The 18,068-nt window shown below is 37.7% G+C and overlaps 2 protein-coding genes across 3 annotated transcripts; both read right to left on the bottom strand.

Moving 5' to 3' along the window:
- Positions 1-1,752: 1,752 nt before the first annotated feature.
- LOC116265908 (uncharacterized) lies at positions 1,753-9,741 on the bottom strand. 2 transcript variants are annotated; one of them, XM_031646904.2, is made up of 11 exons: positions 9,525-9,741; positions 9,311-9,366; positions 8,763-8,887; positions 8,579-8,673; positions 6,016-6,221; positions 3,866-4,054; positions 3,592-3,801; positions 3,302-3,455; positions 3,153-3,216; positions 2,099-2,182; positions 1,753-2,009 (listed from the first exon to the last, which is right to left on the bottom strand). In XM_031646904.2, the coding sequence occupies exons 1-11, from the start codon at positions 9,630-9,632 to the stop codon at positions 1,939-1,941; spliced, it is 1,362 nt and encodes a 453-aa protein (XP_031502764.1). In that variant the 5' UTR covers positions 9,633-9,741; the 3' UTR covers positions 1,753-1,938. The 2 variants fall into 2 exon arrangements, with proteins under 2 accessions (XP_031502764.1, XP_031502763.1); XM_031646903.2 differs by having other exon boundaries at positions 1,753-2,015; positions 9,525-9,739.
- Positions 9,742-12,414: 2,673 nt separating this feature from the next.
- On the bottom strand, positions 12,415-16,129 carry LOC116266384 (uncharacterized membrane protein At4g09580). Its single transcript, XM_031647575.2, has 4 exons — positions 15,792-16,129; positions 13,214-13,484; positions 12,957-13,127; positions 12,415-12,867 (listed from the first exon to the last, which is right to left on the bottom strand). The coding sequence occupies exons 1-4, from the start codon at positions 16,010-16,012 to the stop codon at positions 12,736-12,738; spliced, it is 795 nt and encodes a 264-aa protein (XP_031503435.1). The 5' UTR covers positions 16,013-16,129; the 3' UTR covers positions 12,415-12,735.
- Positions 16,130-18,068: the final 1,939 nt, after the last annotated feature.

The following is an 18,068-nucleotide window of genomic DNA, read 5'->3' as shown; positions in this document are numbered from 1 at the left end:
TGGGAATCAAACTGAATGTTTCTTCTACATGCTGCCTGCCCAACCAGCTATATTATGCCACTTGAGGTAGCTTGCAACTCTTTCACTCTTCAGCAATAATGCCATGGAAAAGAAAAAAGAAGAAGAAAGATCGGTAAGAAATGGTGGTTAAGTGGAGATCATCTCTTAACAGTGGCTGCAAAGTTGTGGACTTTCCTGCTTCTTTTTCTTCCGATGTATTGTCTTTTAGTCTTTGTTTGTCTGTTTGAGAAGCCTAATATCGAATCCATCAGGTATATTCCCCAGACAGCCATGATGGGTGCATGAATCCCTCACCAGTTAGTGGAGGCCTTCGTGGAAGTAGGGGTTCAACGAATCAACATACAAGAACAGAAGTCAAAAGAAAATTATCAGAGAGCTACCACCTCCTTTGTCAGCATTTTACAATTTACCAAGTGTTCAATACTGAGTTTAACTCGGACACCCAACAAATGATATGGCACCAATCTGTATTTCTTCCGATGGAAGACCAGCCTGATATTACGTCATACGATCAACAGACGGATGCATCCCTGACAAGTACAGTTTTTTGTCGTTTTAAGCATGGTAAGTAGCTTACAATATTCACATACCAAGTAAAATGAGTTCATGTTTTTTGGAAAAATACTTGTGTTTGGGTCTTAAGCTACACACCATTTCGACAATTTTTGCTGACCAATTTAGCGCCAAGGATTATTTTGTAATGCCATAAAGATTAACCGCAAATTTGACAATGTGTATGATGTAGGAATTATCAGTAAGTAGCCCATAAGGCAGGAATGAACATGAAAGAAAAATCATTGTAACAAAAGTCAAGAAATATGAAAAATAAATAAGAAAAAGAAAACAGTGAAAGTACACCTGACCGACACGGAGGATGCCACATAAAAGTGATCCAACCCAAAAGGCTGACACCTGCAGAAAAAATCATGTCCTCGTTTTCTTTCTCACTTTCATTCGATCTCTGAATTATACATTTATATATCTGAGTGCTCAGGATAAAGATCATATCCTACTATAACTGAAAATATTTCATGGTTCTTTGCTTCTTTTCACTTTCTTGTAGTTCATAACAACGAATAAATCAAAGGTCAAGAAAATAGATTCAGACAACATTGAAGGCCATACCTGGAAACAGCCCTTCAGTGAATAGCCGAACTTTATGAAAAAATTATATCACCATCTGTCACTTTGGAGGCAGGAAGATATGGGAGACTTGAAAACTTGTCAAAGTACTTGCTTACTTCCCACACTAGGTGCACGCTCTGGTTGGAATTTCATCCCATACTATCACCGCAAATCCCTTTCAGTCCTAAATGGCGCCAGATGTAGGACCAATGGTGAATCCTATCTCGCATAACTCTGATCCAAAGAGGACTGAATCGGATGTAAATCGGCTCCGGAAACAGGCGTTTATCAGTTCCCAGAAGTTTCTTAAGACTCATGCAAACACAGAGAGGAGTTTGCTATATCCAAAAATAGTTAGGATTCATAGAGAGGGATGAATTGATCAAGAATGAGATCCTTTCTAAGGGTGTGAAACGGGGCCTGTTCACATTAGATCGCCAACGTTCCATTTCTTGAGACAGTCCTTGAACGTATGACCAATACCGCAATGCTGCCTTCCAGAAAACGGAAGGTCAAAGAGTCTTCTTCACTTTAAACTATCAGAAACTTGAAAGCACCAAAGAATATTGGCCGAGCCAATTTAATGAATTTCAGCCACATGAGCAGTGAACACTATACAAACTATTTCTTTTTAGCAACTATTGGGGATTCAACGATAAACAGAATTTTTTGGACATGCCAGAAGTGGCAGCTCCAACAGCACCAGTTGATAATGCATGAGAAACATACACTTTATTACTGGAACCAAAAATAAGGTCAACAAGTAAGAAATGCGTACAAGAGCATCCAAAATTAGAAGGCAAGCTCTTCAGGTAATTCAGGGTATTTGCTGGATATGTAGTCCTTGTACTTTGTTTGGAGTTCTGCAGCTGCAAAAACACAAGAATTAACTGAGGTTGCTCTTCACAAACAGATTGAGGAAACAAGTGCTACCGTGAGAAAAAAGACTCACCAACAGAATCAGATGCCTTTCTTTGGCCACTTGGTCGAGCACCCTTTGAGAGTGTTGACTCCACTAACTTAAGAAGTTCCTTGCCTACAGTATTGCAAACATGCTTAGTTGAAAACTAAGTACATGTCCAAAAATATCAGGCTGATTATCCCAATTAAATGCTAGCACGAATACAAATTTATATGCTGTTGCATCAACAAATAAGCCTAGACAAAATGGTTGGAATCTCTGAAAGACTCTTTGCAATGAGAAATTAAATAAAAAAGTAGAAAACACAGATGACCAAAAACAAAGTTTATCACAAATGCTTGATGTATGGTATTTTACTTTTCAGGGTTCACATGAAAACAAATTTTTCTAGGAATTTGAATTTCTTCTTACCCATCTGAACAGTTGCAATAGTTACAATCTTATTTACTACAGCATTTCTATATTTTTCTTCCGTGTAGTTTCTACAACAAAAACTTGCTTCTTCGGAACTTATGAAGTACCTCACTGCTGAGACAAATGAATGATTAGAACTTAAATTCTATATCAAATAGAAGCATGACGAAAGACCAAACAGATTTGACCCACTAAAGACAGCTTTAGGCTTTTCAATTTTGGAAACCACACACTCAAAAAGCAAAATGCCTCCACCTCTCATACGTCACATTTACAAATGATCATCAACAGAATATACAACTATCTGCGCACATGTACAAACAGTACACCAGAAAAGCACTGGACAATTGGATCCACAAGTTGATTTTTCATGTGCATGTACAGATATTAACATGATTTTAGGCATGCGCACGAGTGTGTACGCACACACACATGCACGTGTATATTTTTTTTGCCAACCTACCAGTGTAATTGTAAGTAAACACGATACTAGAAGGACCAAGGAGCACATCCAAGCAAATATGTTTGTGCACATTTATATGTGTCCATTAAATCATTAACAAGGTGGAAATGTAACACAAAAAACAGAAAGATAGAGAGAGAGAGAGAGAGAGAGAGAGAGAGAGAGAGAGAAAGAGAGAGAGAGAGATGTTTAGGTATCAGGGCATACCAGCGACATGTTTTTCTCCTTCACTAACATTGATTAGATATGATGGAATCTCACTGTTCTGCAACTATAACATCCCATGGAAAAGGGTTACAAGCCACCTTCTAGCTTGCTAGAAACAAAAGGAAAAGTTCCTGAGTTTGGATAAAAACCTGGGTTGAGAGTCTCTTAGCAAGCTCTAATGGGTCAAGAGACAAAAATTGATCATGATATGCTGGCATGAATTTTCCACTCTGGTAGCCAGCCAGAAAGTGATATGCTGCTTGGCCTGGTGAGAGTTTTGATATTGAAGGAAGGACACCAGATCTGCTTTGCAGGCAAAAAAAAAACAAAGAAATAATATATCACTAGAATTTTCATAAGAATACATGATGCTAGGGATCTCTTATTTTGGAAAATCTGCAATCTGCATAAGAAGCACCATCACCAGATTAAGACTTACGGATCAGCAGAAGTAATGATGACAGAAGCTGGCTGTTTGTAAAGGTTTGGTGCAGTAGCATCTTTTGTTCTAAATAGAGGTGCCACGCCATGAGAAGATAACACAACACCCTCATCCTTGGCAACCATCAGCTTATGCAGCTCTGTGCAGTTTTGGATGGTATCTTTCGAACCAAATAGCAGAACCACAGAGTCACCAACTACCAGCAACCTGAAAGGTGTTGTAGTAAGCAAATTATCACGTTACAGATCAGGAAAGCCAAAGATCACACTACCTTGCAGAAAGAGGGAGGCCACCTCTTGCAAATACGGTGGGAGCAGCCAAAGCAGCTAGTGCATCTTTAACACCACTGTTGTCTGCAAAAGCTTTGCCGCACAAAATGAGGGATGAACGATCAAAATCAGCTGCTATGAAACCAGCATTAGGTTGTGATCCAAGGCCAAGTAGTTCCCCGGCAGCTGGGCTGCATTACATTACCAGAATGCATATTCATATGTGTAGAAAATTAGAAATATCAAATAACATGACAAGTCAACTTAAAAGTTCATCAATTAATTCCCTACACAACACATATCAACTTCATCCTTCCATAAGAAAAAGTGGCACATACCATGAAAGAGGTATAGACTTGAAGTCTTTCAAATTAGGATTACCATCTTATAATGAAAAACCACTAGAAAACCGATCATCAATTTAAGCTGACCAGTTAAAACTTAAAACTGCATTGCTGCTAGTGAAGCTAATGAAAGTAAGCCAGAATCACAGATAGCTACTGTGTGGAAGTGTCAACAAAATAAGACCAAACAATGGATTTAGAACTAACAAAACAAAGACTGGATCTTTTTGGGCCAAAAGACTGAACTGACATAAAAAAATATTGGTTGCATTAGTCATCGATAACTAGTGATCATGAACAAAAAACATCCTCCAGCCATTTTCCATCCATAATGAATTCATAAAAATGGGATGCCTGAATCAACCATGCATTAGCATAGAAATGCCAGCTTGTATGTGGTTCAATTAACCAGTTTTTCTATATTAATACTAATTCTTTTACTAATCATTAGTATTCATGCAGAAAATTCAAAGAACAAATACGTTGAGAGCGATGAAATATAAAGCTGGTTATCGGTATTGAAATTTACTAACCCTTTATACCTTCTGTTTGTCCTCATTTCAGGTCATTCTCTTTAGTTTCAAGACAAGTATAAAGACTTTATCAATCTTATGTAAATATACCATAGCACAAGCAACAAGAAAGTAAGAAATGTAACATGCAGGTAAAGCTAAAGCCTATTTTTCTTTTAGACTGGTGCAATGATAAAGAGCGTTCAGAAGATACTGATATGGATATCCAGCATATTCTAAGCAAGTTGATGCTTCTTTTGTGACAAATACTTCCTAAAACCTCCTTAGAGTGTATTTCTTTCCTGTTCCATGGGACCAGTTCCTCACATCTGTGAAACAGGAAGAACAGATCTGGCCCCAAGGGCGCCATGTTTGTTTGATGTCGAATCGGCACTCTACTTAAAGTGGAGTGTCAGTTTTGTGACATTCTGAGGGTACCCATGGTAACACAGAATGGGTGTTCTGCTGGAATGCATGCAGCAGGGATGCATGCCTATGCATTTTCCACATCCTGCACTTGTTTTGCAAGGTGTGCATCCCACGTCCTACTTTTGTTCTGCAAGGCACTCTATGGAACACCACAGTTCCTGTTCTGTCATTCCATGGCAAAATAAATGCCTCCTTACAGCCCACAATGCAATTATGAACTTATTCTCAACACAAAATGACTACCACATATTCTTAATACATAATAAAAATTGTGGTAGAAATTCCTGTAGGAGATGCATGCCAAAAGAGGATTCAACCTTCTCATGCAATGCAAAATAAGATAATCATAACTCTAACGGCCCATGTGTTGAGAAAGACTAGAAGAAAGTCATAAAATTGAAGAATTTAAGAAAACTTGACGGGTTTATACACCTATGCTGCAACAATGTTTTGCTTAATAGCTTGTTTAGTCAAACCAAGCTGGCTATACGGCAGGTTGGGATCTGTCTTAGAAAATCAGGTAGTTTTTGATCAAGTTATTAAAATTAATATCAAAACCAACTTTGAAATTTGTTTTGACATCCAAACCTGGGGCCCCACTTGGAAGGATTCTATGGGATGAATTGCAACACTCAATGTGTAGGCAAAGAACTTGTCAAATAATCTTGCGTTTCAGAGATTGAGGAATCTTGAAGGATTTATATACACAGATTCAAACTTTTTTTTTAAAGAATAAAAATAAAGCCTGCTGCAAGGCATCTAGGGATACATTATACCAAACACTCAAGTTAGTTTTGCATTGGACGCCATAATAAGAGTTTAAAAACAAAAACCATCATGGTGAAGTATTTCATAGATATACAATACCTTATGGAGGATGCGACATATACAGTCACAGGACAAGAATCATGGGAGATTGCTCGAGTAGGAACTCTCCAAAGGATGTTAGAAAACATTAAATCAGCTGAAGCATGATCGCTTATAACACGCACTTTAGCGTCACTCTTTGAAGATGATCCAATACCTCCATCATGAACAAAAACGTTTGAGACTGAGGAAATATGAGCAGTTACCTACCAAAAAAATGATTAAACAATAAGATCATACTAAAAAATTAAACTCATGTAAAACAACTAATGTTTAGCACTTAAAAAGTGCTAAGTGGACCATAAAAAATCATGGATAGTCAATCCATTTTTGAAACTAGTGAATCCATGCAACAACAAATGCTAAACTGCAAAAAGAGAAATTGGGAGCTAGAAAACAAGCAATACATCAAGTTGGCATTGTTGGACCAGAGAAAAGGACATTAGCAGTCATGAAGCATTAACTGTGGTAGATAAAAAACCCCATCATTAAATCTATTTGATGTGTATTTTGCTATTGAGCAAAGCAATGACTTTTTTTTGTCACAGCGGCACAGCCTATTATCCACTTGAATAGTTTATCTTTTAGGGATACAAAGATACTTAGCTCTTTGATGTTCTGGAGTTAGTCAGCCTAGGAGGTGGATGACTATCTCTCTATTTCATTACGAACGGAATTAATTCCAACTTAAAGAAAAAAATCTATATGCAAAGGAAAAACTCATTATTTCAGTAATAATTGATCAAAAGAGCATGGCAAGATGCAGTAAACCATGTGATCTTATGCCACGTTGATGTTAGAGTGCCTGTGAGGTGAGAATATTCAAATGGTTAGTATATTGTGTTGTAGTTAAAAAGCAAGCATGTGAGATATGTATATCTGCAGTTTGATCTGCTAGGTGAAACCGTGAAACCATGCATATGTTTGAATGTTGTATGCTTATGGCAATTATGTTAGTCTAGCTTATTAGAGCCAAAGCTGGTCAATGCATGAAAAATATTTGTGTTTTTGGGCTATATGGGGCCACTGACCTGATGAGATAAGTTCATTTCCTTTTGTTTGTACCTTATACACACTGTTTGCATGTATGTCTGCATATGTTGAAAGACTGGGTTAGATCAGGCTCGAAGCAGGAAGCTATCATTGCATATTCATTTGGTATATGGATTTCCTTATGCCAGAGCTTTGCAGTGTTCACTAGGCAGGGTGGTTGCCAAACAAGTGAACAACATTATTCATTGCCGCAAGGGCATATTAAAAATCTAAACATATCCTAAGTACACCCTTAAGTTCTCATATAACCCCATGTAAGAAAGGCACTATAATGACGTAGTAGACGAAGGTTTGAGCTGCCAGCCACCTGGGCTTGAGGTTCCCCAAAGATTGGGTCTGTCCATCCATCCAAGGCAAATTTCATAGTCAGTCCACTTATTATGGTTGTGTGGTATTCATGGTGCCTATTAGCATTTTTCTCGTTCAATCCCATACCCACCACAACACCAGCAGCTCCCTGTGCACAATGACCTTGGATAAACCCCTATGTATCTGGGATTCATTTATTGATAAGGATACCAAGATATGACCATATTCATAGACACCATAAAGTCGATCAGAAAACATGTATGAAATCCTTAATCAAAATACCACATATATTCTTGGAAAAATAGAAACAAAGGCTCCATCAGACAGAATCAAGGGTTGTGGTACAACTATGCTTTTGACTTGACAAAGATGACAAGTAATGGTCCATCTAAATTTTATTTTCCTTAAACAGGATGAAAATATCCTGCCACACTTGTGCGGATCTGAAATTTTAACTTCCTTTGACATAATGATGTGACACAAACCAAAAAAACAAAGTCTCCTATATGTGCAATCATCAGGCTCAGATGCCAATTTTGGTAAAGAATTCCTTTTTCTTTTGCTGCTGCACAAGGATTTCCACTTTAATAATATGGGAAGTATCTGACAAGTGACAACTTTTAACATGCATCAACAGATAGAAATCAGTCCTGTGAATTCACCTTCAAGCATAGTAAACATCTAAGGTAAAGCATAAGCTGCATAACTAATGTACAGCCCTTGAAACCTAGCTTAGATCTAATATGAGAACCTTCAAGTTTTTTACTCTTCCAGCCTCAATCAATGCCTTGATTTTGCATAATTCATTCATGTGGTAAATTGGTAATTGTAGAATTTGAAAAAAAAAATTCATTACTAGCAAAACTCAGAGAGAAAACAAGGCTGACTTGAAGGTTCATTTCTCATGAGAAAGCATCTTATGTGGTCGAATTAATTATATATGCACTAGAGAGGAATACCTTAAATATTAAAATTTCAACAGCCACAATAAAACCAAATCATTTAAAGCATGTAACCCAATGAAAACAAGTGCATTCGATTACAATTTCAAACAATAACTAGAAGGTAGATACTTTGCTCAGCACTTTATTACATGTATGACACACGATAACGACCAACATAAATATATAGAATGACAATTTTTGAATGTTGAACAAGAATCGTGCATAATTTTCTAAGATGTGTATGGAGCAAGACGTACTTGTTTCAAAAGTTTACCAAACTGTGCCTTTGTAATCTCCTTGTCCTCCTTACAGAAACTTCCCCTAACAAATACTGGAACACCTTTTACAGAATCTGTTGCACATCAAAAAGAACTTATGAGAACAAGAGGCATCCTGCAGGTGATCAGCCATTTCATTCAACTATCTAAACAATTTCATTACCTACGGCAGCAGCGCCATTCTTATGAAGGTCATAAGACTTCAAATTGTGGAAAGCTTTCTCTTTCACTATGACGCCTCTTCCAGCAAGTGCCCAATTAAGTCCATAAGAGACCCCAGGCCCCTCCCTTCGTAATTGGAAAAGAAAATTTACCAACTCAGAATCACAAACAACGAAGCAAAAATGAACAAATTAGAATGGAAATAAATGCATCTCCAGAATGTTAACAAACGCAAGAGAGGACGGAAATGTTAGTGCACATCCAACCATCACTTTCATTTTCAACCAAACACAACATGCCCAATAATACCTCTTTTAGGGATGGAAAATTAAAAAGGAAATCTATATCCTTCAGAGAAGAGCTAATATCCGACATTACTGAATCTCTACCTGTCGATCGATAATTCGGTCTCTACAGTCAGAGGAGAAACCGATAATGAGATTTTCCTTCTTTTGCCGAGTGCTTTTCCGGTTTTGGTTAGAACACTCGACAAGGATAACTAAATTAAACATAGACTAACTTCGAATCATCTGGAGGAGAGACTTTTACCTCGGGAACACTACGCATTCTGATTCTTCGTCCGCCACCGCCGCCGAAACCGCAGTCTGATCGATTCACATTCCGACAGAAAATCATCACAAAAACATTAGCAAAAACGCCGCCCAAACAAACAAAAAGATCAAAACCCTAGATCAACGTAATCACGAGGAAGTCGCTCCATAGTGTCCGCAGACTAAGAAAAGTTGGGGAAGGGGGGGCTCACACGTGTGGCGTTGAATGCCCAAGGGACGGTAGAACGGGGGGCGTGCGAGGGAGATGGCGCTTGCCTGGCAGAACCGAGAAGCAGACGCCTCAAGAGAGCGCTCCTCATCTTCTCCTTCCTCGCCTTCCTCCCTTTGTCTCTCCAAACACAGAGGAATCCTCGGGGTCGAGTGTCTTTCTGCTTCTCCCTTTTTGTTTCGTTGGCCTGTTCCCGTCGGGGAGAGACTCCACACTCAGTAACTTCATGGTAGGGAGCAACCCCACGCCCAACTTTGCAGGACACCGATGGGTACAGGCGCCGCACGGGGACAGCACCCATGCGAACTCCGGTGAGGTTGGATCCGCATCGTTCATCTTATTAGTAACCTATCCAATCATGATCTTAAGAGGATCTAAGATCTACGTTGTCCATTTGTGTACTTTTGTTTGGATCGGAACCGTGAGAATGTCAAATAAATTTAAGAACGTGATCTAACATGTGGGTGTATCACACACTCACTCCCTATGAAAATGTATACACTAAACTTGTGTTTGATAGTATGAGATCTTAAATTTTAGGCTACAACAGGTGTGTTTTGAGAGATTTCAGTTTTTTTAAATTGAGAATATCAATAGCGTGGATTTTAAATCTATGCTATATATGTTAAAAATCATGAATTTAAGGTTGAATGGGAGAAAGTCCGACTTTAAATCCATGGATCTGAAATCACGTTGAGCCGAGGAGAACCCTTAATAGGGCACCAACATTTCAGACGGGATTGGATCAAAACTTTAATCCAAATCCCAAAATTTGAATCCAACGTTTTAAATCAGATTAGACTTCTGATCCAAATCCTGAGCTCCAAATCTAGATCTAAAATCTAGATTTTAAGATTCAGACTCAATGTTCCACATTAGACCTCTACTTCAAAAGGCCCCACTTAAATTTTGAAAAAAAATATGTTTACCATGTTGTTTTCCTTCTTGCGCCATTTAAAAATTTAATTAAAAATTATAATCATTTCTGAATTTTTAATAAAACATAACCTATGTTTCTTTACGTCAGATTCGAAGTCTGGATCACCACCCCCAATTGGTCGTTGTATATGAGGTTTTTGTTATTTAACATAAAATCTAAAGTCCATAGTGCCGAAATCCTTTGATTGTTTAAAGTTCCATAGTCACAAAGAAAGTTTTTTTTTTTGGGGGAAAAAATCAATAATTTAAATTTCCTTTTAAAACTTAAAAAATGTGTTTTTTTGAAAAAAAACATTAAAAACGAAAGAAACGCTGTTTTTTCGTTTTTTTATTTTTTTAATGCTAAACATTTTTTTTTTCATTTTCTATTCTTTATTTATTGCAAATCTACTTATCTTTTGATGTTTGTGTTATTAGTTTCTCACTTATTTTTATTTCTTTAAAAAATTTAAATATTTACTGCAATTTTCTCATTTTTTTCAAGCTCGTCGTATTACTCGAGGAAAATCTCACCATTTAAAAATTCTAAACGTTATTTGTGACTGTAGTTTAAACCGTGGGTCTTGCAAAGTAACATGTGTCAAACTGGATCCAAGTCTATCAAACACGTCTCAAAAGTGGCCCGATGATCGCTTTGTGCTAATGGTCAAGTTATAATTTTAGGTCTCATGAGATTCAAACTCAGGACACGTTTAATTGCTGAGATAAATTATCTGGGATGCCTAAGAAACAAGCTCATCTTATGCATGTGCTGGCCCTATAACCTCTTATTACCTTTCTAATTTTTTTTCTCTTAAGGTGGATGATTCGTGAATTGAGTTTATGAACGACTTTAATAGAAAAGCAAAGTAAAACATGAACTTGTGAATTGTTTGCATTGAAGGTTTAAAAGTATTTAGAAGTTTACTCCAACGACCACAAAATCACGAGAATTACGTTAAACAAGTAACGATGTCTATCACAATGGATTGGTAATTACATCCACAACCGAAATCGAAGCCAAGCATTTTGAAGTTCATAAATGCTGAATCTCGCCTCAGGCTCAATCACTCATGACTTAAATTTCTATACTCTTTTTATCTAGCACTTCAATAAGGAGCGGGAATTGTCATTCTAACCCTTCTCGATGGATTTCATCCATAAACTCAAAGTTTGTGGCTGATGGACATCATTCAACTTAATTAGTGTATTGGATTCCTTGACCTGGTTGTTGATCATATGTATAGAATTAAAATTTTGGGATTAGGCACAGTAAGAAAGGTCTTCAACAGGTTCATCTTCCGTGATAAAAGGTACTTTAAGAATGACCGAATAAACAAAAATGAATAAACTATGCTAAGGAAGGCAGATCCAGTGTCGCCCATTCTTGCAAGCTTCTTCTTTTCCTAAGATGGTTTCGATTAAGGTCCCTCTGAATTTTGATATGCAATCTAGTTCGAACCTTGCATTTTAAGCGGGTACGCGCAAATTATTGGAACTCGTGAACGTCAACTTGAATGATTTAGGCTGACTACATGGCAGCAGAGATAATGTAGATCTCGATTCACACTCCAATAGAAGGATGCTGGGAGATAGTCTCCCGGCCTTCTATTAACAAAAATACGAGTGCTATGTACAGCCAAAAGATAAGGGGATGCCTGGCACCAGAACAAAAAACAACACCCAATTGCTATCTGTACAAAAGAGATTGACAAAAAACCGAGAGGCAGAACATCAAAATATAAGAGATTATGTGGATTTCGATTCAAATTCTTGTATTTCAAACAATGACCTGCAATTTGGCTTTACAAGCTTACCGGAAGCATTTCAAATTAATCAGTCTACGGGATTTGTTTTTCCATGTCATAAACTTCAATCTATTCCTGAATATAGTGTACACCATATAGAGTAAACCAATGATATCATCGTAATCAAGAGTATAAATTCAGCTGAACTGCAAGAACAGTGGCCCACAGCAACCACTAAAACTCAGGGTCATACTAGCATTTTAACTGCATAAATATTTACATTTCACTGGAAGCATATTGAATTACATATTGCTCGAACAAGCCACATTGCATAAGAATTACCCAACAATTTTGCCGATTTGTAGACGAATTTACTGGTATGTAAATTTTTTCCCAGTGCCATAGTAGGAACACAGGAATTCGTGTGAGGCAATAATGATCAGTAAATTCAACTGTACAAACACGTGCATCACTGCAACGACTGCATTCAGCTGAGAATGCAGAAACAGGCATGACAAAATATTGATTTCACGGAGAGGTGTCAGTCTTGTTCATTAATGTGGGAGTCACGGAGACGATCCCAATGAAGAAGAGTGTTGCGAGGGCCTGAATGTCATAAAGATCAGCTAGTGATCTTAGTTCACCGAGAGCCAGCCCAGCCTGCATTTGAAACCAAAATGACAGAAAACTAAGATGTTTGTCGCAAGTAAATTTAAACGGGAACCACAAAAATATGTTTCATAACATACCCTTACAGTCACATAAGCAGCTGGGATAAGGCCAATCGATGTTGCAAGAAGGAATATATGGTAAGGCACATCTACAATTGGTGATGCTACATTTATGAATGTGTTGGGCAGGGTGGGGGTTACTCTTAGAAAGAGCATGTAGTTCAGAAGCTTTTCTTTTCTTTTGGCAACCTGGAAAAAATTTGAAGACCATAATATTAAACCAAATAAAAGGTTCCAATAGTTTCGACTTGCTTAGGTGGAGGCAGGTCCTTTACTTGTGCTTGGAAGAAGGTCAGTTTGTCTGGCCATAATGAGAAGACGAGGGGCCTCCCTATCAACTTCGATAGGAAATAGCAAGATGATGCGCCAGCGGTGGCATTAAAAACAACCAAAGCAACACCTTTAAGGACTCCAAAAAGCGCTCCAGCAAGCAATGACATAAACACAGTTCCTGGGATCATGAATGTTTGCATGAAGATGTACACAGCACAGTAACCCACCAGCACCTGTATGGTATAATCCCGCGTGTAACTTTCGAGGTCATCCCTGAAAAACAGAAAAAACAGTTTTTTAAGAAACAGCAAGCATAAGTAACGTTTAAGCTAGAAAAAGTATAGATATGCTTAATATCTAAGTTCATGTATCCAAATTTTTTCTTTTTCCCTTCTGGAGAGGCTATACTCAGCAACTAAAGGATGTTGTTCATAAAGGTGGAAGTCATGTCTAAAACACCTATGACCATTTCAAATTCTCCATCAAGAATTTTTACATAATGTGCACATATATGCATACTGGCAATCACTGAGCTTGGCCATGATGAACTCCAAAAGGTATTTCTGTGAAAAATAGGGATATAATGCTAATCAAATCGTATCTACATCAAGAAGCAAGTCCCAAGAAAACCTCTCTCCACACGTTACATGCAAACTGAATTTTGACCAGATGAGTCCCATGGGAGGCTATTCCACGTCTTGTAATAATTCCTTCCAAATTTTCATCGGAATATAGAAAGTTAAATTAGTTTTGTTTCTAACATTCCCAAGCTTAAAGTTACTTTATTCTCCCGTTGCTGTATGATGTTTCCAATTTGTACGACGTTGAGATTTGGCTTCATGCGGTCTGTGAAGAATGTGAAAATCTTGCCACTTCACATGGTCCACAAAATTCTGATGTTGAGCCACATGGTCCAAACAGTAGTCTATCTTAATTAACTGTTTTCATAAGGAAATGACTGCTAGATAACCAAAAAAAATGGAGAAATCAGAAATGAAAAACTAAAGAAGCTCAATGGCAGAGGATCCAATTCAGCCACCTAACAGGTCTTCTTCAGGCTCCAACAGGTCAGAGATGGAAAATTCTGTGGTTTTTCTTTATGGCCTCTCTATAATCTATATAGAGAAAGAATATTAGATGGAGGCCATAAAAAAGTTACCTTGGTGGCCCTATGACATCAGGTTTGGCCACCTAAAGCCTATTTCAATCACACAGTGCCACATAAAATTATCACACTTGAAAGGAACCAGCACAATCTTCTCAAGTCAAGGTTGCCACTGAGCAAATTGAAATTAATAAGCCATGTGGGAAGTGGAAGAAGGAAGTGTTTTAACATGCATTTGATGAGCAAGGAAACCCAATGATTGAGGTGCCAACTTTAACAGTGTGAAAAATCAACTTTCCAGATGTCGCACAAAATAGTTAATTTGACCGGTATCCTACTTGGACATGATGGTCGATTATAATCAGATCTTTAAAATTCTAATTCGCTGTAAGCAAACAAAAGAATCCTGTATGGCAGCATCAGCCACTTTTACTCAGCAAACTCAACAAAATTAAAGCCAATCAATATGGTAGGAAACAACCCTATAAGACAGTCACCAACCTGTCAGGTTTCTACAAAAGCTGTACGATCAGACGGGAGCGCTGTGCATAGCTCAGGAAAACAGGCAGAGATACTCATGAAAATGTGACACGGGAGTTCAACAAAAAAAATCAGCAACACAGTGTTGCACATAAATCTGGGAATTTTTAATGTATTTCCCACTTACATTAATGGGAATCCACTTAAATTAATCAGAAAAAAGGCAGAATGAAAAAATAATAGAAATACCATGTTCGTCAGATTTGAAAAGGCACCCCTTAAACAAACTAGACATGCATTCTAAAAATGCATATGCAGCCTAGTAATCAGAACATGTAAGAAATGACAGTCGAGTTCCAGAAAGATAAAATCAACAAATGTGAAAACGACCAGGAAAGAAAGCTTCACGAGGGAGAAGTCTGTAAGCTGATAGATCTTGCTCCTTAAAGGATACCACATTCTAGAAAAGAATATAGACATAAAAACTTGACAAGGTGAGTACACAAATAAGATTCCTAATTTATACATTCTCTCATACTAAAGTCACCTTTGGTCCTTTGGAGATTTCAATTGACGTCTGAAACTATCATAAGCAAAACCCAGCAACGAACCTAATCAATATGTCCATCTTTAGATCAACAGCATACCCAACCGGAGAAAGTTCACAAGTACGATGTCGGAAAGCAAAAATGAGAATTTTCTTCCTTTTCACCAAATTCAAAAAACAAGGCAAGCCATAATCGACCTTAAACGAAGTTTTAACCACACATAGAAAATGAACGACGACAAACAACAACAACAATGACGAATTGGTCAGCCAAATTTGACGAAGCGACCCAAAAACAACAACAAGAACCTATGAAAATTTTACAAGAAAAAAACAAAGAACTCCCAATCATCATTTTTTTTTTTTTGCAAAAAAAGAGAGAGACGGAGAGAAGAGAGAAGGGCGCGGGGAGAGAAAGAGAAAGAGAGAGAGAGAGAGAGAGCCTCACCGAAGAAGCTGGAGATCTTCAAGCGTTTGTGGAAACTTTAGGAAACCGTAGTCTGCGGCGGGCATCGTCAAGTAAACGCAGAAGAGACCCAGGACGGATCCCACCACGATGGTGGAGGCGGCGGCCACCTCATAAACGGTCAGGGGAAACTTGGGTGACGGTGAGGAGACGATCGTAGGCGCAGCACCTGCACCTTCACTCACCCCTTGCGCCTCCGCCATCGCCTCCTTCCCCAGAATCCTCTCCCTTCCCCTCTCTCTGCCTCTCCGTCTCCCTCCCTCTCTGGTCTGGTGGATGAGAAGAAAGAGAAGAATTGCTGAGAATGATATCGTTGCATCAAACGTGTAGCTTTTTGCTTTTTAATTTGGAATGGCATGGAAGGGAAACAAACAAAACAAACAAAGCCCGCAAATTGAAAAAAAAAAAGCAATTAAAAAATGAAAATAATTAAATAAATGCAGGCTTATCTTTTAAAGTATTGAAGAAAAAGGTCCCGTTGCATCGAGAATGACAAAATCGCCCTTCCCCTTTCCTTTTCCTTTTTTTCTAAATTTTTAATTTTTGCTGAATTTTTTTATTGATTGGTCGAGACCCACTGAGGTAAACCCCGCCAGGTAAGCCATGGTACTGGTTCGAGACAGTTTTTTGGTCTGTGTGGGCAATTGCCCACACACTTCCACCCAGCCATAGTTGATAGTACTGGTTCGAGACAGTTTTTTGGTCTGTGTGGGCAATTGCCCATACACTTCCACCCAACCATAGTTGATAGTACTGGTTCGAGACAGTTTTTTGGTCTGTGTGGCCAATTGCCCACACACTTCCACCCATAAAAGAGCATCAATATGTAAATAAATGCTAGTTCTATCAAGTACGTTTATAACCATGATATTGTTTTAATGTTTACTTTCTAAAGTTTTAGACCTTTATTTGCATCGTGAGTGCACATATGGTAAAAATACTTTTAACTTGAATGTCGCCAGTTTGTAGCTCAAAACAATAACATACAATTGTGAAAAGTTGAGAAGAAAAGGTGGGGGGCACATTGCCACCCCTGACTCTGCCCCTCCACTCCACCTTCATAGTTAAACATTCATGATCACAAATCATATTTTCTCATGTTTACTCGAATATATTTTTCATAATGCCATAATATTCTTAAAAGAAATAATTGAGAAGTATCAAGAGTCACTAGATTTTAAAAAAAAAAAAAGTAAAAACAAGGAAACTGGCTTTCAAGCATATCACAAATTGCCTGAGATTGAAGACATTCCTTTTATTTCCCCAAAGCTAGGGGTGAACAAACCACTCAATTGTGTCAAGAGAGACACGTCACGAATATTTGAAGTCTCAACTTGCTTTAGCTTGACGAGTTTGAGCTAAAACCTTAGAGCCAACTTAAGAAACGAGATTACTGAATCTAAAAAAATAGAAAAAAAAATGACTTGCGATTTACTGCTGAAAAAAAAAGGGCTTCCCAAAGTCATTATTACAAAAAATAAATGATTAAATTACGAAGGTAAAAAAAAGAAACTGCAGACCAGACTAGCACCAAAAATCTAATAAGTTTCATTGAAGTTTAAGTTAAGGAGTGGGTTTAAAAAGTTGGGGTTTTCTTGTGGACTTAACACTTTAAAAATTTAATTTTGTAATAAAAATTGTGAAATGATCTTTGAGAGCTTATAAATGAAAGGAGATTATTAATAGATAGTTGTCTTGTTTTATAGTTTTTTTTTTTTAGTTAAAACCAAAACTGCTGAGAGGCGGGTTGGGATTTGCGGGTTGGGATTTGCCGAACCAAGAGTCCAAGATGGTACCAAAACCGATTGAATACTCGGACCTGAGAACCCATACACACAGACTCGTGTGCTCTAAAAGAGGTAAATTGTACCTCTTATTAAAAGTTATAAAGAATTTATAAAAAAAATTATTAAATAGATAGTTGTTTTGGTTTATAACCTTTTTTTTTTTGTTAATACCAAAACTGCTAAGACGCCGACTGAAATCTGCCGAATCAAGAGCTCGAATCAAGAGTGGGTCGGATCATTCATCCATGTTTATTCATACGGTTAACTTTCAAAACTAAATAAATAAATCTGTCTTAATAAATAAATAAATAAATCTCCACTATGCAGGTAAGTAATAGTGTCCACAATCTGCCTTCTCCAGAGTGAGTAGGTCCTGCCAAAAATGTCAATTCTCGTTTGAAATAAATGGCTATGAAAAAAAAAAAAAAAGTGAAATGAGAGTTGAGTCATGGGCTTTACCCTTCACATGTTT

Source organism: Nymphaea colorata, chromosome 12, assembly GCF_008831285.2.
Source record: "Nymphaea colorata isolate Beijing-Zhang1983 chromosome 12, ASM883128v2, whole genome shotgun sequence".
NCBI lineage: Eukaryota > Viridiplantae > Streptophyta > Magnoliopsida > Nymphaeales > Nymphaeaceae > Nymphaea > Nymphaea colorata.
The sequence above is the reverse complement of the archived record's forward strand: the minus strand, read 5'-3'. Positions and strand labels throughout refer to the sequence as shown.

Bases quoted from the DNA above. Each gene is read 5' to 3' on its own strand.
- LOC116265908 (XM_031646903.2), bottom strand. From the start codon at position 9,632: ATGAGGAGCGCTCTCTTGAGGCGTCTGCTTCTCGGTTCTGCCAGGCAA. The intron at 3,802-3,865 runs GTAGTGTGATCT...AACACCTTTCAG, and splicing joins GGCCTCCCTCTTTCTGCAAG to GTTGCTGGTAGTTGGTGACT. The intron at 3,456-3,591 runs GTAAGTCTTAAT...CCTGCAAAGCAG, and splicing joins ATCATTACTTCTGCTGATCC to ATCTGGTGTCCTTCCTTCAA.
- LOC116266384 (XM_031647575.2), bottom strand. From the start codon at position 16,012: ATGGCGGAGGCGCAAGGGGTGAGTGAAGGTGCAGGTGCTGCGCCTACG. The intron at 13,128-13,213 runs GTAAAGGACCTG...AATTTTTTCCAG, and splicing joins TGACCTTCTTCCAAGCACAA to GTTGCCAAAAGAAAAGAAAA. The intron at 12,868-12,956 runs GTATGTTATGAA...TTTCAAATGCAG, and splicing joins CTGCTTATGTGACTGTAAGG to GCTGGGCTGGCTCTCGGTGA.